This window comes from Fulmarus glacialis, unplaced genomic scaffold, assembly GCF_000690835.1.
Source record: "Fulmarus glacialis isolate BGI_N327 unplaced genomic scaffold, ASM69083v1 scaffold45818, whole genome shotgun sequence".
NCBI classification, from domain to species: domain Eukaryota; kingdom Metazoa; phylum Chordata; class Aves; order Procellariiformes; family Procellariidae; genus Fulmarus; species Fulmarus glacialis.
In genome coordinates this window covers 262-24,116 of record NW_009228542.1, presented here as the reverse complement: position 1 = coordinate 24,116, position 23,855 = coordinate 262, and the positions used below count along the sequence as shown (strand labels likewise).

Genomic DNA, 23,855 nt, shown 5'->3' with positions numbered 1-23,855 from the left:
CACACTTTCAAAACTGAAATTATATTTATCATTTTATTCCCTATTTTCTCCCCAGAACACTGTGATTTTTGGGCGAAGAAGTGGACTATCACAAGGATTGGCTGTAGCTGTCTATGGAGCAGAAGTAAAACAGGGAGCAGCCGTGTTTCCACTCCCATTATGGCACTGAGAGTGGCTGTGGACTTCACAGAGCGCTGCCCCTCTGGCGAGGCCAGAAGGCGTCATTCTCTCCTGTGTTGCTCCCCTGTCCCACTCACAGACATCCAGGTTTGGCATCTTGAATGAAGTAACTCTTGTATAAAACATTTGCGGTAGAACGAAGACCAGCTTGGAAGGAAATATCGTTTCTTTATTTTATCACAGACTTCTCATCTACACTTAAATAAAATCGTTTGCACTATGACTGTGCTAAGGTTGGGATAATATGAAAATATATATTGCTGAGTATGTCCAGTTCTCAGCTTCAGTAAGGTTTGGAGACACTCAACACCTCTAGTAGGGCTTATCAGAAGTTGGCCAGTCAGGTCCAGGTTGTCACTAAAATATGCTTTAACTTTTGGTTAGCCCTGAAGTGGTCAGGCAGTTGGACTAGATAGTCATGGTAGGTCCTTCCAACTGAATTATTCTATTCTATTCTATTCTATTCTATTCTAGTCCAGTCTAAATTTTGGTTACCCTAGCCATATACTCCTAAAGGTGCATAAGGAGAAGGCGTATCGGTCTGTTTATTTGTTCTATTTATTATAGCATTTGCTTTTTATAAAATCAAAAGTACTAAAAGAAGATTATAATTTACAAAGTTAAAATATATGGTTTGATCTGCTCCTCCTGACATCTTGCTTCCTGTTGCACTGTTTGTAAAGTCTTAATGTTGCCCTTTGCATATCAATTCCAGAAGGCGGCATATAAAGTCATTTAGAACTGGGCTGTGCACCTGTACCCTCCAGGACCACTCAAATTATCAAGTAGATACTAATATGAGTATGACTATCACAGCTTGACTCCTGGCTTATCAGCAGAATCACAACGATTTTGTGGCACAACAGTCTTTCCTTGAATAATACCACTTCGTCAAAAACAAAAAGTAGAAAAATATTTCTTATTTGCTGAAGCATCTCAAATTTAGGTGAGTTGAAGCCTACTATTTTTAAGTTATTTGGTCAAAATAAATACACAACATTCTGAAGTTATCAAAATTATTTATTTCACACAACCCCTTTTTTTTTTCCTTATTAGTCATCTGAGAATACTTTTTCTTTATTTTAATATTTTGGATTGTCCTAGATAAGCAATTACTTCAGATTTTTTCTTAGGAAACCCTTTCCTCCATAATTGGTGTATTAAAATTGCCAAAACTTTTACAGGTTAGAGAAACTGTATACCCAGCAGTCAGAGTCACTGGAAGGTAGTTTGGGGAATCAGAAAGGCACATTGCTGCTGACAGTCTGTTCTTCTGACAGTCATATGTGAAAATTTCATTAATGATGTTCACTGTTCTATCTATGTTATATCTATGCTATTAAAGCATCTTTAACACTTTAAATATATAAGGAAAATTCCACTACATGCAACGTCCACTGACAGGGCAGATATTGCTTCAGTGCGACATATGATTATAAAAGATAACTACCGGTCTGTTCAGCTGATATTCAGATGTGAAATAAAGTCAAGTTGTTCTAAAACAGGGTCAAATTAATTTAGGGTCAAAGTGAACAACAGCTCACTCTCATATGCATTATGTTTTGTTTGATTATTTCCTCCTTTATGCATCTCATAAGTGAAGGGCAGATTTTTCAATTCTATGGCTTTCAGAGGACTAATGCTAAAATTTTGCTTTTCTCTATTTATCTCTACTTATTGTAGGCTTGCGGGGTTTGTTTTTTTTTAATTTGCGTTACTGAAATTGTTAAACTACACTACTATACTAAAAATACAAAAAATATGGGTAACACAGTGAGAAGTCTAAATCGAATCTGGCTGAACAGAATGTATATAAGAATTAATCCAACTTCATAATCAGTATGGAGGTACTTCTTCAGGAGAGATGCCAAACCTCTTGGAGAACAAAAAACACAGTGGATGTGCCCAGCTACAGAAGTTACAATTTAAGAAAAAAATATCATCTACTCTGTAGTACTTGAAGGTTTTGTGCAGGGCAGGAAAATGGGCAGGCAGGGACCTTAATACTCAGAATGAGTGACCGTTCCCTTCTGTGAGCAAAGAGCCAGGTTTGCTATTAAAAGTTTTGCTTTCTTAGTTATGTTAGTAAGAAATTATGTCAGTAAGAAATTTGAATTTAAAAACACGACACCTGTAGCTAAGGCAGCTGTTTAGGCTAAAGCTCAAGAAAAAAAAAAAAAGAGGTTTTTTTGCAGACAGAAGCTTTGGGAAGCCGTTATAAATTATCTGGCCAAATACATGTATGTGTATATATGTATATATATTAAATATATATACATATGTAAAAGGTCTCTCTTAGCCAGTGGAAAAATGTATCTTGAAGAAAAGAGGTTATGGACATACCCACGTACAGCAGCCATGCAGCAAGGCCCCTGTGCCTGGGATCCACAAGACAAGTACGCGTGCACAGTGACTACTTTCCGGGATTTCCAAAGTCCGGTCGTTTCTAACGCCAGCAAGGAAAGTTTCCAAATTTCCTTTCTCCTGTCCTCTCTCCCCTGAGCTCTGCAGGCATGAGCTGCGCTCCTTTCCCTCCCTCCCCATCTCTTCCCATTAGAAATGCCACTATCCCCATCTGCTGCCCCTGAACTCCCTGTGCTGGCAGGAACGCTCACGGGCAGAGCGAAGCAGCTGAAGTCATTCAGCATAATGTGCTACATTGACACTTCAAAGGCAATTACTAGCATTTTCCGCCAAGAAAAGAATTGTGCAAAAGGGATTAATGCTGCTGTGTTTCTTTTTTGATGCCTGTAACACAGATCAGGACACATCTCCTACACCATCAGGTCCAACTCCTTCTTGCTGCAGGCACCATGTAGTTTATTTGTTCAGTATGAGTATGCGTGCTTTTTACCAGCTAAGCTAACTGAGGGATTGCTTATGCCTTCCAGTACATCCCTGGAAACAAGATATGCTATCATAATACCTGAATTATGTGGAACTTTCTTTGTGTGTCTATCTCAAATGATGTTACAATTTCAGCCAGCAAACGTATGTTATTGCGGTCGGCAGGACTTTTCTCATTTTAAATTATGCATGCTTTACTGTGTTTATCGAACGAAACTGTAATGACACAACTCAAAAAGTGTGTGCTCTTATTGGAAAATACATTTTACAGGAACTGCTTCTTCTGATAATTACATATTTGGCGACAGAGGGTGAGGGGGTGAAGAAAAGCTATTTTCCCATCTGCAGCAAATCCTGACAGCCACTTAAAACCAACAGTAACGAGGGAGAGAAAAAAGGATATTTGTGAAGGCTTTAGATATTAGTTGCAGATAAGTATGCCACATGCGAGGCTTTCCTTGATTTATTTCGGTTTGCAGGGGAGGGAACTTTGCAGAGCTCACTGGAACTCCTGACAAAATACAGGTACCTCAGGACGTGTAGGTCTCATTGAATATTTTAAGCGAGAAATACTCAGTGAATGGTTTACTTCACAGCATTCACACCATTCAAACTCTGGACAGAGCCAGGAAATGAAGAAGTGAAAAACGGATTGAAGTTTACTGATCCAATAAATTGAAGAAAAGGGAAACATTCAGATCAGTCTGTACCGAGTCCAAGTAATTCACCTCGTCCTAAGTAGACTCCTCTTTGCTGTAGAGCCCCGAGTACGGGCTCAGGGAAGTTTGGAAAGGAAAAAAGTTAAATGATAACTGTTGTCAACTCCTGACAGAAGGAAGGAAAGCCTTGTAACAGCTCTGTCCCAGGAACCAGACAGAGAGCAAAGCTCTGCCTTCAGCTGTGCCCGTCACCCTACGGTATCGTGGCGATTTCGGGGTAAGCTGTTGCCTGATCTTACAAAAACCCATCTCCTCTTGCCCGTGGGGGAACGTGGGCGGCAGCCACCAGCGCTGCGATAAATGGAAACCGTCAGTCATGCGCAGGAGAAAGCTTGAGGCCTTTGAAAGGTCTTCGCTTTATAAAGTTGTGGCTCCTGCGTTCTGCCTCGCAATCCTATCTGCTGGCATGTGTAATCATAACCCTTCAGCTGAAGATCTACATTATAAAAGTCTATGCAAGCTACTGAATACATACGTTTATCTGTAAATGTCCCTATTTAGATATTCTGTTTCTACCTTTACATATACTGCCAATTTTCTGTAACACCTATAAGACATTAAAAAGTGTGCTTATGAAAAAAAAGCATGTGAATGTCCTTGATTTCCACGACCTGTTAGTCTCTCCTATCTGTGGTACTTGCTGCTTAATAAACAAAACATTTCTTCTAACACCCTGAATAATTCAGGGCAGCAAAAATCTCAGAACACTTTGTCACTAAAAATTGTTTTGAGGCTTTACTGCTGGTTGTTGGACACTGTGAAATGGGTACACAGGGACATCATACAGTAAGACTGTTCCCTAGACCAGTAATACTATTTGAAATGAGCAAAACAGAAGAAAATTTTTTTAGATTAAGAGGAAACTGATTGCAACTCTAGTAACTTGGTTCAAACATAGGCAGGAGCTGCTGTGATACCCCATCATGCACTGCTCCTGGAATGGTCTGTGGACTGAATGCAAGCACAGGCGCTTTGCCGTTGCCACTTGGACGTAATCATGGCTTCATGTCTCCACCATAATGCAGTTCTTATATTTTTATTGACTTTTGATGATTTTGCTTTAGATTGCTGAACTGGCTATATTGAAACCAGTTTTTGGAGTACCTACATATTTGGGTGTGGGATTTTTGCTGAGCGTTTTTTTTCTGATACCCAGTATGAAAAATGTGCCTTTGCATGTAAAGTGAGATTAAAAGCTTCACTTCTGCTTATTTTCATGCTTGGTATTTAGCAGCCTGAAAGAGGGTTGATTTGTCCTGGTTTTTCATTTTTTTCAGGCATTTGGAAGCAATCTACTAGACACAGCACGACCTAACAGCCAGCACATCGCGCACCTTCAACACCGGCCCGTTCATTAAGGAAAAGTGTCTGAACTCACTAAGCAACCGCTGGCTGGGGGCTGAGGGCGAAAAGAGGGCATGGCATCCTAACGTCAAGGAGGGTACCTGTCTGAAGGCAGGAAACATCTGCACGCTGCACCGGTCAGCTGCCTTTCGCCGTACAGTGGCACCAAAGCACCGTCAAGCCTGAAAGGGTGCCAGCTCCCTTCCTAAGGACCAAATCCTGTACTCCATCAAGATCTGACCCAAGGTCTCAGATGTGGAGGCGCAGCAGGGAGGGAAGGTGGGTTCTGAACATCAGGCTGCCCAAGAGGCAGAAGCCACAGCAGGAGCGTTAGCCGTGCTTTTGGTAACTGAGAAAAAGATCAGCCTGTTGGGCAATGACTGTCCTCCTCCTTCTGAAGGAGACAGCTTGTGTAGTCTCTGCCCCTCGGACTCTGAGCAAGAGCTAAAAACATGCTACGGGGTTGTGATTACAGCTCTGAAGGGCTAAATTCAGCTGTACCGGATCAGCGTAACTGGAAACATGTTCCACTTTGGATGTTATTCACATCAGCAAGTACCACAGAACAAATTGTTACTCCTCTGGTTCAGCTCAGTGCAAACAGAGCAGAACATTAGGAAACCCCTAACGATAATCAGAAAATAACAGGAGAATAAAAAACATTTCTCAAATTGATTGTACAAACAAGTTTTATTGTTAAAAGGAAAAAAAAAAACAAACAGGGTTCCCCGATTCAAATGTTGTTACATTTTGAGTATTGGCGAACTTCTGATTCTTGCACTTCAAAACTTCTTGTATTAGTTCAGCACAGTCTGAAGGACTCAACTTTTTCATAACTCAAGGCACAGCACCAAAATGCCGTCCTCAGCCTGACATCCAGTCAGGGTTATTTTGTGGATTAATCAGGATGCCTGATTCCCAGAAGTTTTGTGCACATTGGCTGAGCATCTGATTACAGCAGTGCTACAAATGGATAAGACTATCCATCATGTAGCTTTCCAGACAGTACACGGTGTATTCTACCTCAGGAAAATTAGCGTGCGGATTATTTTGCAGCTCGGATTCCGATTGCTTGCAGAAAAGGCCTCCATATTCTGGAATTATTTGAAATGTTTGTCGCATTCAGAAAGTGTCTTGTTTTACTATCATGGTGAAATTCAAGCATATGACTATATTATTCTCAGAATCATCAGAGAATCCTTCTAAAATAACATTATAATTGCCCTAAAACAAGCAAGAAAAAAAAAAATAAATTAGTGCATAGTGCTGCCTGCTCTTGTCCAAGTAGCTGCTTGGAATGGTTCTGGTGATTTCTTTTAGGACTGGAAAAGAAAGATCCCCATCAGGGACTGTTATCATGGGTATAGTTGGACATATGTGTACATAAAAAAATAGCGCTCAACTTTCTTCTCATGACCAGAGTACTAAAGAACAGCAGTAGGCTGTGGTCCAGCTTGCACTTGTCAGGGTCGTCTCTCAAACATCGATTCTCACAAGGTCCCGTGCTCCCGAGGGCACCTGCTCCCCCTTCCAGAGCCGTTCTCTTGAGCAACATTTCTGACTCCACAAATGGGAATTAACTGAGTTGATACACCAGGCTGCATTCTGCAGCAATGGGCTTTTTTTGTCCCCCCTATGAGGCAGTAACCTTGTTAGCCCTTATAACTTACATCCAGCAAGGATTCAGTCCTATCAACACTTCTATTTTCTGCTGACTTTCTGCCACCTCCTTGCCCCAATACCCTACGCAGATCGTAGGTAGTTGCAATAACAGCCTCTGTATTTTACAGGCAGTCCTAGGGAAATCCTCCAGGCTACATACCACACAGCTTCTGACCAGACTTGTAACAGAGTCTGTTGTATTGGACAGTCCATCTTTTTGTTTTCAGCTATAACCACGTACTGGATATTTAACCGCTACTCAGTCTCAGTGGTGTTTACCAAAATCATCAACTTATAGTGAACATATGATGTGAATACACCAAATATCTGCTTGATGAAAGCTAAAGCAACCTCGTACTATTATTGGTGGCAAAAAGTTTGTCCGGAGTTTGGACATGATAATTAGGATGACGCATGCTAGAGAGAGGAGAGTGGGAGGAAGGACCCATGTGAAAAGAGTGCTGTAGTCATTCTTCAGTCCCGGATCAAAGTGTAGCCAGCACTTCTCTTAGTGTGAGGGCTCAAGCTGCCTGCTTAAGTCACACTGTCAGGGCCCAGCTCACCTCCCTGCATGGAGCATCTGCTCCCTGACGAGTGGGATACTGCTTGTCTGAACCTGAGCCGTAAGCCCAGCTCTATGTCAGCCACGCTTTCTTGCAGCGCACACTGCTGTAAGCAATACCGGTCCTCACGTCAGCTCTCTACATTCCTTCCAGACCCACCGCTTTGCTCATCCACATCCAGCAATGTGATCCATAAAGCAGCATCACCCCAGGTTTAGCTGTTGTCTAGCTACCCATCTTCACACCCTCACACAGACAGACTTTTGTAGGCACCAGGAGAGAAGATAGCTTGGTGGCCCCTATTGAACCCAGTTCTTCCCCTACTTCTTTGACTCCTCTCGCCTTCCTCTTCTGGTATGGCAAACTGGGGATGAGCACCTGGGAGCTGAAGGACTAATCCAAAGACTGGGAGGCTTGCAAGAGTTTCTAGTTTACAGCAGAGGCTATGATTAGGGTTAGCTCCTGGTCTGGCAGAGTCCCACCGGGAAGTGTCAGGTCTGCTATAAGCACCTCATCGGTAGGAGGACTGCTTATGGCAGAGGACATTCCTGTCTACTACCAGCTCTGGGGCTAGAAGAGATGCTGGGCTGGATGGAGTTCAACATTGTTAGAGGCCCATGAGCTGTGAGTTAAGGGGAGGCTGGAGGTTTTGTACCAGTAGGAGCTCCTTAGTGACATTTGTGGGGACTAATAGGGATGGTAAGGGTCTTGGGAAGGCTCAGGCAGCTGATGAGGCAGGTGTTGGATGAGAGTGGGCTAACCTGAGGACTGGTGCTGCTCCTGGTTTAACTCTGGAGCATTGCTTTTACTTTTGGATACTGTTATCCCTCTTCAAATCTTTGAAAAGGCCTTCAGGGAGGAACAGGTCAACATGTGAAGAGAATGTAAAATAAAGAACGAAATGGGCAGAAAGAATATGGATGGATTTACTCAAACACGTAAAAGGAGACACAATGATTTACCAAACAAAATGGAATGACTAAGGTGACATTAACTGATATCTTTGGTCTTTTCTTTTTTAAAATAAAGGAGGAATAATAGAGGAATAATAACCTGAGGACATGTAGCATTTCAGAGATGCTACCATTCTGGAGTCATCATTTCAAGCATGGGAAAGTTTTCTGACTTTTCCTTTTGTTATTTCCTACAGTTTGGGTGAACAACTCTTTTCAGAAAATATATTCATGTAAGTACGTGATTTTACTATTTTTAGTTATTTATATAAAATGCTGAAAGGTACCTTTGGAAACTTTGTCCTTGCACCTTTAATGTCAAATGTTGTTGCAATTGTTTCTGTAAAACAGAGATAATTATAATATAAATGGTTACTTAATCATAAAGCCATCAATCAAACTTCCTAAATAACTTCAAAGCAATATGGCATATCTCTCAACAGCAGTGCCAATGCCATTTTCCAGTGACAAAGCCCTCACCTGTTTCTTCTCCCAGAGCTCTGCCTATTTGCCTAAGCCACATTAGAAAATAGAAATTAACCACAATGCTCCTGCAACATCTCTTACAGACCCATCCTACTGTGATATCTTCAGTAATTTAACTTGCAACAGTAGTTCAGCTGAATGATAACCGAAGAGAGATGATATTCTTTTTTAAAGAAAGGAAAACATGGATTGTGTATTTTGACCTCCTTACAGGTCTTTTTGGCCTTTATTCTGACATCCTGCCTGAATTCTCTGGATCTGAGCCTGTGTCATGTTAATGTTGGTTAGCCCCTACAACAGGATTGACTCTTCTCTAACAAAAAAAGCATTATACATGGGTGTAGACAATTTGTTTAAAAACCCATCCGACACTTATCTAAATAAACTGTGTTCTGAGTATTAGTAGTGCCTCTAGCTCCTCTCAAGTTTTCTGTACAGTCCACTCAAATGTAGTCTTTCCAAGTCATTTTAGAGATGTTAACAATAAAAGTGTCATAATGAGATGAAGGATATTAGTAATCCTAATTTATGGAGATGGCAACTGTGGTACAAGGATGTTAAAGCATAGAATTTGGAAAATCTCTATTTAGTGGGGTTCTGGCACTGGAGAACTGCCTGCTCTGAAGTCTGCTGCCTGCCAAGCGAGGTGAATCGGTCTAGATTGTGGAGAGAAAAATCTGTCTGCACAGGATAATCAATTAGTCTTTTAAGAAATCTGTTTAGTGCTGAAAAAGGGCCGGCAGGGTATGGCCCTGTTGTGGAGGCAACCTGCCAGGCAAGGGAAAGGTATTGTATATTTTCCACACTAACCTCCTTTCAGCGTTCCACACACCGCATATTCATCGTCGGCTCCGCTGCAGAGGACTTCTTTCCAGTGTAAAGCTTTGGCACCGTCATACCAGACTTTGAAGACGATCTTCAAAAAGGTGATGTCACTTCCTAAGTAAAACATTGCAGGTAAGAAAAAGGTAACTGGTGGGGAGGAAAAACACATACGCAGGCATGCTATTCAGACAAAAACTAGTCTTCTCTGAAATACAGTGTTTTTTAAAGACTCCTTCCAAAACAAAAAAAACCCATACCTTGAAAACTGTTACTTCCAGAAAAACAAAAAGCTGGTTTTCAACAAAAAACATCAGTTTTCAAAAATATTTGAGTGAACAATTTCAAAATCTGTTTTAATTTCTTCAGCAAGGATAAAGTTCACTCTCCTTCGCAGGTAACCCAAATAAATACCCAGATGAGGACTCTGTAGTTCTAAGCAGGTGCTGCAAACAAACTGTCCTGAATGCTGGTAGCCATCATATAGATATCTTTCTAGGGAAGCAAACTTACCCCAGCTCCAGAGTTTTTACTCAGAAGGTGAAGTTTATGATACAGCCATTTCATAAGTAATTCAGCTGGCCAGCTTAAAGCTGGGTTTAAAGACTGGTTTAAAGTTGGGTTTGCATACACAATGCAGTACCATTTCCAGCTTCTGGAACACACATATTCTTAGCAGAAGCCTTGCCATACTTGGATAGCCTGATGATATTCTCTGTCCTTAAAAAGACTTGGATCTTCTTCAGGCCAGAAGAGCTTGTGTGCTGCAAAAGCTTGTCAGCTTCTTCCAGACAAATGCACGTGCACCTAAACCATCTCAGATTTGCATGTACAGTGCCAGTTCGCATGCAGGGCTCTGGTAACTGCTCCAACAAGTAAAATTCAAGTACACTTATTTTCACAAATCATCATTTCTGCCCATTATTATCATTTATCTATTCAATTTTTAATCACAGAAACTGATCTCCTAAATAATTTGACATTTAGGATAAAGTGTCAACTTTTTGCTTGTATTCATTTTTTTGTATTTGTAGAATATAATTCTCTAGTCAAGAGGGACTCACTTGGGATCCAGGTAAGAGCAGCCTTCCAGACGGATTTGTTCATGATGCTGCAAGGTGTCAAATTAAACATGAAAGCATGAGCTGTAGAATCTACAGGATAAAAAAGTATTTCATATTGTTAGCGTGAATAGGCTTCTCCGGTAAAACAATAAAAATATACATATATACACACTTACAATAAACACATACGCATTTAAAAATGTATTAAATATAAGGTATATACCATAAAATTGTCTAATATAAATATCCATAGTAAACATTAAATATGCATTTTAAATGTTATTTCTGATTATTTATATGCTTAGAAGGCAAAAATAATACATTACTTTGAGATTGAGTAGTAAGAAAAGTCAATTTTTGGGTTGATGATGTTTTGCACACAAAACTCAGAAGCAAAAGTACCTTTATTTCTCTTTTGAAGTTACACAAACTTTTTATTAGCATTAAGCCAGTATGGTCCTCTGCTGAAAATATCCCTACTTATGCTAACTACAGAATCTATGTAAGCTTGCTGACAACAGCTAAATATGTTTCTAATGTACCAGCATATTTTCCAGGATAATGTAAAAGAGCCTTTGAGTAGACTTGCTTTGTACTCACCTAACATTGTAGAATGCACAGTGTCAGATGCAGTGTGATAAAGCATCATACAACCTGTATCTAATCAAATTTAGACCCCATTATCTGATACTTTAATTTTTAAAAAATCAGTCAGTGACAGCCTTTTGGAAGGTTTTCCAGTCAGTATTTTTATTTTCATTTTAGGAAATAGGTCTATTCAGTTCAGCCTGCTTCTGCCCTCCCTGGCGTGCCCAGGCTGAGGAAGCGCCCTGCCTGCCGTGGGGCTGGGGAAGGGGTGCTCCCCCCGCGAACCCAGCGGGGCGCCCGCGGGAGCAAACGGGGTGGCAGGGTGATTTACAGCGAGGGCTTCGGGCGTGTGTTTCAGGGATTAAAGCAAGGGGTGTGCAAAGGGAAACCATCCGGCTCTTGGTGACCAGCCGTCAGCTTCTCGTCTCGGATACAGCTACGCATGGGAAATTACGACAGGAGAAAGGGCAAACAAAACTCACCATGGTCTCAAAAGTTTGGGTTGCAATCTTAAGTACCACCGCTTTTACCCATGTTAAATCTTTAATGTGAGTATTAATGTAAAGCAAAGTACCCAAAATAAACATCCCCTCCTGTGCCTCAGTTTATATAGCTGTTTTACAGGTGATATACACTAGTAATGCACACAGATTTTCAAAAGACCCAGTCTTTTCCTTGTGAAATATCTCCTCAAAAGCCCACCTTCTTGCCGCTGAGTCTGCAGGGGCACACTGAGCCTGTTCAACATGGACATCAGGGAGGTGCCAAATCATTGCAGGATTGACCAAAAACCTCAGTGAACTATATAGATCCAGTGGCCTATGACACAGATACGGCAAGAAGGGACACACTATGTTGTCCCAGAGCCTAACTGGTCCTCCAGCCTGGCAGAATATCACATTCCCTCTTTTTTTCCATATACTTAAAGCTTTTCATTGTAATATATTGGTTAAATCAAAGTGGATAATTTATACAATACAGTACTTGCAAAACAAGTTTAAATCCCTTATCTTCTAATATTTCCTGAATCAAAACATGCCTGCTTTACTTGGCATAGACTTCTCTTTTAGCTGCTGCAACCGGCATTGTGGTAATATTTATGCCTATGCAGTATAATTCTTGTAACAGGGTAGTTAATAACAAAAATACACTCCAGCTGAACTTTATATTTTTCTGTATTCATCAAAGAAACACATTTGAAAGAAAGTTCACGTTTCCTCAGACTACAGCAATTATTGTGCAAACGCCAGTAAGAAAAGAATAAGCTGGTTTTTACTTACCACAAAAAGTATATGACATTTCTAGATCTGACGATGTACAAAGAAATTCACTGACTGCAGGGGTGAATAAAATGAAAAAAAGAAGTCCAAACATAGTTACTTATTTCGCTCAGTATTTGATGGAATAAAACTTTGTTTTGGGGAAAGAGGAAGAAAAATTCAGCACAGTCATCCTCAGTCACATGTCTTCAGGGAATATTCGGTTATTCTGTCAAATTCTCTGCAATCTTAATTAATCCTATGGCAGCCCTATCAGTTATCATCACAATAAATTTTGTGAAGAAAAAGAATTTCTGCCTTTGTTGTTACATTTTCCCCAGACAACGCAGCTCAAGCCACGAGTGAAAAATGAAAGAGAAAACTGTCTGAAACAGGGAAGCGAGGAGAAGTAAAATTATGATTACCAGAAGCACGTACAGGGCAAGTGTAGTTGACTCATCAGACGTAACATTTGTTAAGGCATGATTTCAAACACAGAGTTTCCTGTACGTAGTAAAGAAGAGAAAAATCCACAAATGACAAAAACCAGGTCCACTCTTTTATTGATATGGTAGTCAATAACTCTCACAAGTTTTCAGAATGAATTTCTTACGAAGTTCACTGTGCTTTAAGAACACGCTGGCACTCTGGGGGAGTGTAATCAGATGATGTATTTCCAAATGGAGGTCAGGGTGGGAGCCGAATGCAACCGGCTGACGTGTTATTGAGTAGAGCCACTGATGTCCTGCATCATCTCAGCTACCGGTAGCTGTATCTATCACAGTTGTACTTCTTAGTGAAAACAACCTTAAAAATCCATAAAATTACAACTGATGAGTCCCGTGTCCGCCTCCCGGCCTCCCTCTGCAACCTTATCCCGTGCTCTTCCCCCCAGCCTCTGCTGGAGAAGCTGCCCAAGAGCACCCAGCCCAGCCACTGGCTGTTGGGCCGTGCCGTGCACAGGCGCGGGGCCAGGCGGACACCCACCACGAGACAATTAGACAACAAAAACTGTCAAATTTTGACTGAGATGTTTCTATAAGAACACAGAATCTACCTGCCACAACGGAAGATAGGTTAGGAGACCGGTTTTAACCTAGGATGTTGAAAACAGTCCAGGTTGCAGATTTTGGTGCTTAAGTTTGAAACTCGGAAACAAAAACTCTTAAAGCACTTTTGGTGTTAGACACACCCCCTTTTTTCTGTCTGTTAGTGCAATACACAAAGAATAACTTATTTTGCCTGTATCTACTATATCAGTTTTGTGGACTAAACCGGGTCAGCTTTTGCTGCACAAACCCAGCAATATTGGTAATCCCAATTACAGAAACAGATGAAGAAAAGGTCTAATAACTCATTCAAGAGAGCACAATCACCATCTCACTGACAGGAAATGCAATTATATTTTTTTCTGAATATAATAAAATATGGAAACTTATTGAAGTTACGGAAGAATGACTTACAGAACTTAATCAGATTATTTTCCCATGAGTTACCTATTTGATTTGTATGTAGGTCTGCAGGCTCCTCCTAGATCAGAAATTGTATTTGTTATGGAAATGAAGCAGTATACACAATAGACAGGTATTTGGTTTTGTGTTAAGCAGGAAACTCAATAAAAATTACTTACAACAAATATAACTTAATCAATTGTTCTGACTCTCCCCACTCCACATCACAGTGTCTAAAAGCTTTTATTCTCACAAATTCTGTGCACACCAGGGTAACATTTTACATATTTTAAAAATAAAGTAGCAAGTGATTAAGAAATTGGTTTTCAGAAGTCCAAACATGTAACACAAAAGATAATTCAGGAACAGCGATATGCACAATAACTTGACTGATTGTGCCCGGAAAGGGAAGGAGTGAAAATTCTATTAAAACTACCTAAAAGTACCAACTAATGAGTTAATGCATGTAATAATTCACAAAATAAAATAAAAATTTGAAATTTTAATATGGCTAGAGAATTCTCTTCAGTATTTCCAAATCTTTCTACAGACCACAAGAAGAGTCCCACCAGCCTGACAGAGTTCAAGACTGAAAGAAACTTCTAACATTTGACTTTTAACTCGGAATTCAAAATTATACAACTTTCCTGACAGACTTCCAGAGTACGTACATCGTGCACAGATTTTTGCTGTTGTTTACTAGGATGCTATAAAACATACAAACCCTTTGCGATTATAGCAATAATACATTCTGTTTCAAAATGGCCAAATTTTGCTTAAAAATAGTGAAATATGTAGTGAAATTGAAATAAATCAGGAAGGCTGTAGTAGTTGAAACAAGAAATGGAGTAATGAAGCAGCCACTAAAGAATAGCTACCTTGTACATGTACCGTCACCATGTCCAAAGAAGGTTCCTCTCAACCACAAAGCCACTGATGTGGAGCGAGTCTAATCAGCAAGCGGCCAAGCCAGGCTTTCTGCTGAGTTTTCTGCCAGTCCAATGGATTTAGCAAAAGTCACAGGTCAGTTTGAAGCAGGCGTGAGATGGCACTGACTGTACCCTATTGACATAAACGATTACCCAGCTGAAAGCAGCCAGACGAACTTGCTTCGCTGCACAGTGCGTTGGGTGGCTGATGTACTCGTGGGCAGACTGGCAATATTTTATATAAAAGCTCTTTTAACATAAATGAAGACAAGCTCTCTGCTGAACTCTGTGACTTTCTAGACCTGGTTCAAGAATAGGTGTTTCTTCCAGATACTTGCTGCAGTAAATGATATAGATGAGGAATGAGTCCCCCCTGGTGGCTTAGACAGACAGACACATGCGGAAACCTCCGTATCCTCTCCTGTTCCTTATTGCGCTTTTATTGCACAAGTCAAGACTATTCCAATGCTTTAAAAAATCAGCGTAACTAGGCTCCATTTTAAAAGGATCTGGCTGGCTAATGGGAAAATAGGAACAGTAAGTGCTACTGGTATCAGGACTGAAATATCACTTATGACCACGATTATGAAGCCTACAACCTTGACCATTGTGTCTGGTCGAACTGTCCTCAAATCAAAATAACCTCAATCATTTTAAAATTTTTTCAGCAAATTCAGTTTTAGATGCTTGTGTCTTCCAATGCCCGTATCAATGCCATTCATAGAAGTCACCTCTTGTGATGTTCACTGAAGCCCCAAACTAGTGCACAAGAGGTATGAGGAGTCTGCTCCGTCCCTTTCAAGTTAGTATAAGGGCACTGGAGAGGAAGGACATAAATTTCTGTATGTTTTATTTTTACTAAATACTCCTTCTTTACTATAATGTTTTTCTTATATACTCTGATCCAGAAGGTGAAAGGGAGAGAAAGAGAAGTGGAAAGAGCTACGCAATAGTGTTACTTCACTAGAGTTTTGTGACAATTTACTTCATTTATTTTGAAATCCTTTGTAACTACATTTAGTAGGGACCAACTCTAATACCCAGTTAATAGTACATAAAATAAATCCAAGTCTAGAGAATTTAAGACTTCATACCTATGACTTTTCATTTTGTCTACATCTGAGATGCTGAGAGTAGAAGTTTAACTCCAAGCCTCCTCACCGATTTGTGGTTAAAATCCTTAAGCTAATTTATGATATTTTTATCTTGTTTCTCAATACATCTAAAAATTGCTTAACTTACTTGTGATTGCTTTCCAAAATAATCACTTTGTATTTGGATTGTTGGCTGCAGATGAGTACTTCGACCAGATAAGCACTCACAAGTCACTGAAATCTCCCTCAGGAAAGATTTATAATATACATTATCATAACATCCCACCACAGAAAAATAAATAATAGTGTACCAGTACAGCAGACGAAAAGTACTCTGTTTCAAAGCGTCAGTCAGACAGAATTTAAAATTATGTCCTAGTTCTTGGCATGTACCAAAACCTCACGTTAATGGAAAACTCTTATAAGATGTTAAACACATTTATTCAATAAAGAAAGAGGCACTAATAATTTGATTTTCCTTGCAGAATCACTTGTGACAGTTTTTGAAGTAGATCTTTTTGCAGCTGGAAGCAGACAAGTTTGTTACTTCTGATCCTGGGTTTAGGGTTGCTCCTGAAGATGCTCCAATATAGAGGGGCTATATATAAGGCATAGGGCATGCATTCGCAAAACAAAAACACACTTGGCAATCAACATAAAAAGTAGAAAATTGTAGAGTAGATCTCTCTTCTCAAATCCTCTCATCCTATCTTTGACAATGTTTATAGTGGAAGTAGAAGGTCAAGCCCAGGGATAGTAGAAAGAGGTAGAGGATTCAGCTCCTCTACACGCAGCTGATGAAGCACCTGAGGGTGCCGGGGGAGTCCGACCCAAGGGCTGTGCACCAGCACACATCCAGTGGTGAGCTGGTAGCATTTGAGTAAAAAAGCAAATAGTTGTGGAAAGAAAGGAAAAGCGATGTGCATTATTTTGAATATATTTTTTTAGATGCTGTATGCACTTTGGCTTAGTGGTTTGATTTGTAGATAACACATTAAACCATTGGAGGCTATTAAAGTGAAGCAAATACACACCAGGTGGTATCCTGTGGAAACAATTATGTTGGAAATAACTCTCTATCTGTCGCCAGTAGGCTTACAGTTTATTCTTTCCAAGCCAAGTTTAAGACTAAAGCTTACAGTTTCACTCCAAAGTATACATTAAACCATTAAAGTTGTCAAGAAGAAGAGAAAGCAGAGGGTGAAGGGAGAAGAAAGGGCTGTGTCCTACCTGAGGCTGACAGAAAGCACACCACAGTGACACTGCCCACCCTGGTATTCCAGAAATGGAGACAGCTGGACATGTTTTGCGGTCATTTGCTCTTGTTCTCTGTTCTTCCCTGCTTAAAATAGCAGCTCGCTGAGGTCTGTAGAGCTGTGGGATAATCTTATTATAGTGGGTCCAACTCCTAGCTAGCACACTCGTCCCATTTCTCAGGGAGGCCGCAGCAGGCTATGTTGTACATGGGGGCATGAAGAAATTCGTGGTATGACCACAGAACTCCAGGGCAACCGAATTGCAGCAGCTTACCAAGTTTCCACCTATTAAGTTAAACTGAGCAATTGTAATAATTCACATGTGTGCTCTTAATTTTTACAGCACAAACAGAATTTCATGAAGTTTCCATTACCTAAATTAGGCTCTCACAGTACCGTGCAAAAATCCACTCAGATTTTCTTCATCTTTGCCAATGTGATGACTTTGGTTTGTAATAAAGCTCCAGTTAAATTAGTCACCTTTTGATTCTAGAGAGTGTGGTTAAGAGTATGAAGTACCTCAGAGCTTTAAAGATTTCTCTTTAAATTATCAAAAGGGGATAATTTTCTCATCAGAATTTTTTACATTTGCAAGAAAAGGCTGAGGGTTGTGGGATAATTTAATTTAAAAAATAACATTAAAGAATGACAAGAAGCATTGTACTTTATAATTAAGAACAGACAGGGACTAATAAATAATATTGTGGACAAAGCCAAGAACTTGAGAAAAAGGGAGAGGGACACCAGCAAGAAAATAGCATGTAGTCAAAGACTGAAAAGAGAAATTCGCATGTATCCGGTTTGTTTTCCTAGGAAAAAAGCAATCATCTATGACCTTTTGTGGAAGCTGGAAAGGGATAGGAAGCAAGTGTCTAGGAAAGAGGCTTGAGTCATTTCATACTTTCCTGCTCTTCACGCCAGATTGAGTGAAACTGGTACCAGGGTAAGATGCGAGACCCGGCTGCTAGGGAGAAGCGATTGGTTGGTACTGGAAAGGTTGCAGGAGCTGGCAACCTTCATAGCAGGTGTAGCCTTGCAAAATAAGACAGCTTGTAAAGCACCTACTTTAGAAGACTGGGCTTCTACATCAGTATTTCCTTCAGAATCTCCACGTGTATGAGCACATTCTCTAGGTCTTATAAATTAATTGTTTGTCCCATGTCGTACAGAAGTTACCTACACCCAAAGAAACATCGGCAACTTCCAGGGATGAAAATGTTAGCAGGCAGTAATACTTCTGCAATTAGAACTGTTTTTCACCAAGGGTATAAAACTGAAGAAAAACAAACTAGAAGAAAATAGTAGTTCACAAAATTAATAGGATTGTGAAGGATGTGGAGCTAACATAACCAGGCTTTGGGAATGACTCGATGGCAATCTGATTATTGAAACACACTTCAGTCAACTCTCCTGCAGGATTTGTTAGTAGCAAGAGGGCCTGTTTTGGTTTATGCACATTTCCTAGCTTAGAAGGACACCAACCATTTCAGAGTTTCCCACCTGGAAATGCACTCAGTGCACTATGAAATATCCGTATTAAGACAGACTGTTCAGAAACCAAAGTAAAACAGAAGTGCATCTAGAAATCTTTTTGGATTACATTTCCATTCCTTTATTTTGTTTCTAACATGAAGAACCAACTACAGTTGTTTGAATACTAGTCTCAACTGCTCTCAACAAGTTCCAGGGATCTAAACCAGTCACATACGTGCAAGTACTCCAATACTGTGTTCAGTTTTGGGCCCCTCACTACAAGAAGGACATTGAGGTGCTGGAGCACGTCCAAAGAACAACAACAAAGCTGGTGAAGGGTCTGGAGCACAAGTCTTATGAGGAGCAGCTGAGGGAACTGGGACTGTTTAGTCTGGAGAAGAGGAGGCTCAGGGGAGACCTCATCGCGCTCTACAACTACCTGAAAGAGGGTCGTAATGAGGCAGGGGTCAGTTTCTTTTCCCAAGTAACAAGTGATAGGATGAGAGGAAATGGCCTCAAGTTGCGCCAGGGGAGGTTTAGATTGGATATTGGGAAAAATTTCTTCACCAAAAGGGTTGTCAAGCATTGGAACAGGCTGCCCAGGGAAATGGTTGAGTCACCATCCCCGGAGGTATTTAAAAGACGCGTAGATGTGGCACTTAGGGTCATGGTTTAGTGGTGGACTTGGCAGTGCTAGGTTTATGGTTGGATTCAATGATCTTAAAGGTCTTTTCCAAACTAAATGATTCTATGATTCCAAGTACACACTGTAAGTAAAAATGCAAAAAAGCTAAATCTGAGAATCCTGGGATTATACACAAGGACAGTCAGAGGTGGAAACGCTAACAGGGAAGGGGCCAAAGCCATACTTATCTGGCAATCATAACAAGTATTATGATTTTAAGATTTACAACTTGGTTGTTTCCCAAACTGAGTTTGCCAAGTTAGCAGCAAAAAAGGTAGAAGCAGGTAGAGTATTGTGCATCTCTAGTAAGTTTGGCCTTCCCTTTCTTTAATATAAAAGTACTATTAAAAGAAAACTATGGAATTACCATTATTTTCAAGTTGCACACTGGAAGTATAAAATACTTTTCTGAGGCTACATCATGGCCAGAATCATCATCTATCTTCTGGTAGAAATCTGGATTTTTAAATTTTTTTTTTTTTTTTTTAAATCATCTATGTGTCGGAAAGCCACCTACTAGCTTAACTTGCATTTCACTGCCAGAAGACAAACAGAAGAAATAATGTGTAACTTCCATACTTTTTTTGAGAAACTTAGCCACCGGGATGGAAATCTCTTACTACTGCTGCTTAAATCTGAATCGGCCCAATCTCAAATTTAACAGTGAAAATTTTCTGCAGTCAAAAGAAAAGGCTGAGGATTTTGATATTGCTCAAGGGGTACATAAATATAATTTTGGGGCCTTCCCTTTACCTTCTCTTGCAAACTCTGTTTCCTGTTCTCCCTGTATTTGGCATTTTAAGATGAAGTTAACTTTATCTGCAAGCACAAGAAGAAAGTGAACGCATCAGACATGGAAAGAATGGAAAGATTATTTTCAATTAGGTGTAAAACATCATTTCAATAAGGGCAAGTAGTACAACCAGGTTATCAGAATTGCTTGTTACTGGCCTCACATCTTCAATATCACTTACGGAAATTTTTTTTTATATTGTTACCTATTAAGGGATACTGGCTTAATGGGGCTAGATCAGGCTTTTAAAATAATAGCTGTGCAACACAAAAGAATTGCCTCAAAAAATATCTCGATGGGATGATTTGCTTTTTAATTACTCAGCAAGTACATTGAGAGCAGTTTCAACAGTCAGAAAAACAACATTTAAAATACTGATGTTTTAATATGACCTACCTATAGCATCATCCTATGACAGGAAACTGAAATAATAGTCTTGGAAGACATTTAGACTTTTAAATATATTTTTTCAGCTAGAACTTAGGAAACATCTGTAAAAGTAGCTATAATTAGTTTTTCTTCATTTGCAGTATCAGGATGACTTAATTAGTAGCAAGCATCAGATTTACTTATTACAAAGGGCACTGCTAATACAAAAGGATTAATTTGAATTTTGCTTTTTCTTTTTTAATTCAGTAATTTTTAAGCCTCAAAATATTTAGGCCCTTCATGATTTGAAAACAAGTATCTGTCAGTTTACATTACAAACCTCTCCTTGGGCTAAAAACATTTAAATCCAATTTCTGCATACTCAGAGCGCAGAACTAACCAGTCTAGTCACATGAAAAGATCTAATCCTCTTTTTACTTGAGCTAAAGGTGCTAAAAATCAAGAAGTATGTTTTTTAAAGGCATAAGATTTAAACAGTACTCTAAAGGAGATTCCCTTTTGCTTCCCCACCTTACATAAATGCTGACAGAGTCCATTTTAACCACCAGCTGCTAGTATTTTCTTTAAGCTGGTTCAAATACAGCATGTTTTCAATGGGATATTCACGGAGCAAATCTTATGCTGAGGTGCTTACCCTGCCCAAAAGAGGCTTCTTGTTCTCCACCTCTGGGGACAGGGTTGCTCAGAGTGGGACTCTAACTTAAGAAACCATTTAGTACTGTGAGTAGCTTGAGGTTATTGCGACGCAGCCATCCTCCCTGTCTTCTCCACAGACCTGCAGGCCTCTAGAAGGAGGCTGTAACACCAACTAGCAACAATACCTGTCTGCTTTCTGTAGGCTCCTCCTGGTTACCGATGCTCTCACAAAGGCAAGTTAAAGCCATCTCCACTCCCTTTATACCACCAGCAGCATTGACAAAAAAGCCTGATCTTTTTGGATTAAGTACAATTAATCTTTAAGACTTAAAAGCTTAGCCATGTACTTGACAGGCAATGAGTATAGATTTTTTTCTATGAATGGTTCCTTTTGAAATGGAGATGGTGAGATTGCCACACAGCCCATGCATTTTACATATAGTTAACAATAGTTAACAATAAAACCAATGGTTAACAATAAAAAACAAGCCAAGAACAAACAAGCACAAGACAGATCTAAGCATATTTTTTTACTATGTTTTGTGTCACTAACTCTGAAGAAACCCTCACATTGCTTACAAGTTTAAAAAAATGGTGGTTTTTTTTTTTACATTCCAAAATGCATTTGGGGAACTCTAGCTATCTGATACTTAAGAAAGTGTAATAGAATTTTACATTCTTTAACATATATGGCACTGCACCATGAACAATGATAGTGACATTCATTATCTTCAAATTATTTCCTTTCATCAGCTTCCTTCTCCTCCTCTAAGTTAAAATAAAAGGATTTGTCATAGCCCATGAGATGGTTATAATCCTGAGGATTCGGGAAAAGCATCGGATTAACAAGCATTGATTTTGTTTTAGCGTAAAAAGTTGTAAACATCTTGGTGATGTCTGGAATCTTTACATCTTTCTGATGGAAAACAGTTGCTTTTTCTGCCAAGATTGCATTGTATGTAATGGCTGTATACGTGTCCATTTCATCTTTATAATAGAGTCGAATCACATAGCCTTTTGTAAGGACATGCAAAGTAACCGGTGTTACAAATGTAAAAAACCCCATCAACCCATAAAAGGCAGCTTGTATAAACAGGCTTTCAAATCCAATACCAGTTTTGAGCATGATGTAGGGCATCATGAACAGGTTGAATATGCTCGTGGAGTAAGAGAAAAACCTCACACCTATACAAAACAAAACAAAAAGAAAACAAACATTAATACTTATGAGTAAAATTATCTTTATAATTACATATGTTCTGCTACTATATATTGATGGCATTACTTGAACAGCTGAAGTTACTGAAAATCCACTTCCCTTTTTTTTTTTTTAAGCTCACAAAGAAACCGTTGAAAGTTCAACCCAGTCTTCTTGCCACTGTTCTGGTTTGTTTATATGTTCATGTTGGGTTTATCAAAGCTGGTAGCTGGCTCTATTTCTATGACGAAGTCAGCTAGTAGCTATTATGCGCACCTATGAAGTTTTCACTTCACAGATGGGAAACTGATTTCAAAAGAAACTTGATTCCAGTCATGAACAGGCATAATGGTAATCGTCACAGATAGAACTGGGAATTTCTCTCTTCATCAACAACTAACGTTGACGTTCGGTGTGCATTACAAAGAAGCTTGCTTGGTCCCCCACCATACGTAACTTGAAAAACCTGGGTTATTCAATATTAACAAGTACTCCACAGCCATCTTGTGTGCAGCTTGAAAGACAGTAGCCAGTGTAGTGAATCACCCACAGCCCTTAAGCCACCATGAGAACCAGTAGTCTAAAATGCTGTGATAATTAACTATGTTAAGGCATACTTCCTCCTTCTTAAAGACACATTTCAAAAATGCGTATCAGAAAACATCCAATGGATTACTTTTCACTAGGCCTTTGTAATGTTAACTGGTCAAAGAAAGATCAACAAAGTCTCATTACAGATAGTGCATTTCATCACAGTATCTGTGTACTTCAGAAACATTTCAGTAACATTTGAAAGCACACAGAATGCCAACAGCAGTTACAGCCACTCTTTGTTCGCTACTGGGTTGGGTAATGCACTCCAAGGGCTGCAAGAGAAACAGAAGCAGGCTGAGGGGTTACAGAGATGCACAGTACCTACAGAACTCCCTGCAGACCTAAGCGTAGAAGCAGAAACCAAGCACCACCACATTTTTTCTGCTGTACAGAGGATCCAGGTTTTAGCAGAGTTGGAAAGGAGAACATTCTCTTTTATAATGTTGCATTTTAAAGTTATTAAACACCGTTAACTAAAAAAAAAGCAATACAAATCATTTCAAGTCATATACCTAACACCGCCTTTGCCAAATTTCCTTTATAAACTAATCTTCCATGTTCTGGGTGTTCATGAGGGGAGGATGTGCAGAGGCTGCGAACAGCCACTCCTTGCACAGATGTAACCTGAAAGATGAAAGCAGTACATGGCCAAGCAACATCAGTACCAATCTACACTTTATATATATATGCACACACACATACATATATATATGTATACATGTATATACATACATGAAGTTTCTCCTTGTCCTGAACCTATTCCCAGCATCTTAAATTAGGGATTACAGTTAGATTATACTACAAAGCATGCCACAAACAACCTCCAACTAATATATTCCGTTGACTGTTTTAACAATCTTCCATTTAGA

The 23,855-nt window shown here is 39.7% G+C and overlaps 2 protein-coding genes across 2 annotated transcripts; both read right to left on the bottom strand.

The window, feature by feature from the left end:
* Nucleotides 1-6,212: 6,212 nt before the first annotated feature.
* On the bottom strand, nucleotides 6,213-12,602 carry LY96 (lymphocyte antigen 96). The gene is made up of 5 exons (XM_009583508.1): nucleotides 12,509-12,602; nucleotides 10,641-10,730; nucleotides 9,565-9,693; nucleotides 8,556-8,608; nucleotides 6,213-6,314 (listed from the first exon to the last, which is right to left on the bottom strand). Exons 1-5 carry the CDS (start codon nucleotides 12,600-12,602, stop codon nucleotides 6,213-6,215), a joined length of 468 nt encoding a protein of 155 aa, XP_009581803.1.
* Nucleotides 12,603-21,733: 9,131 nt separating this feature from the next.
* Nucleotides 21,734-23,655, bottom strand: TMEM70 (transmembrane protein 70; the record flags this gene model as incomplete). Its single annotated transcript, XM_009583509.1, has 2 exons — nucleotides 21,734-22,379; nucleotides 23,499-23,655. Coding segments are annotated over 2 exons (606 nt in total), but the record flags the coding sequence as incomplete, so codon positions are not given.
* Nucleotides 23,656-23,855: the final 200 nt, after the last annotated feature.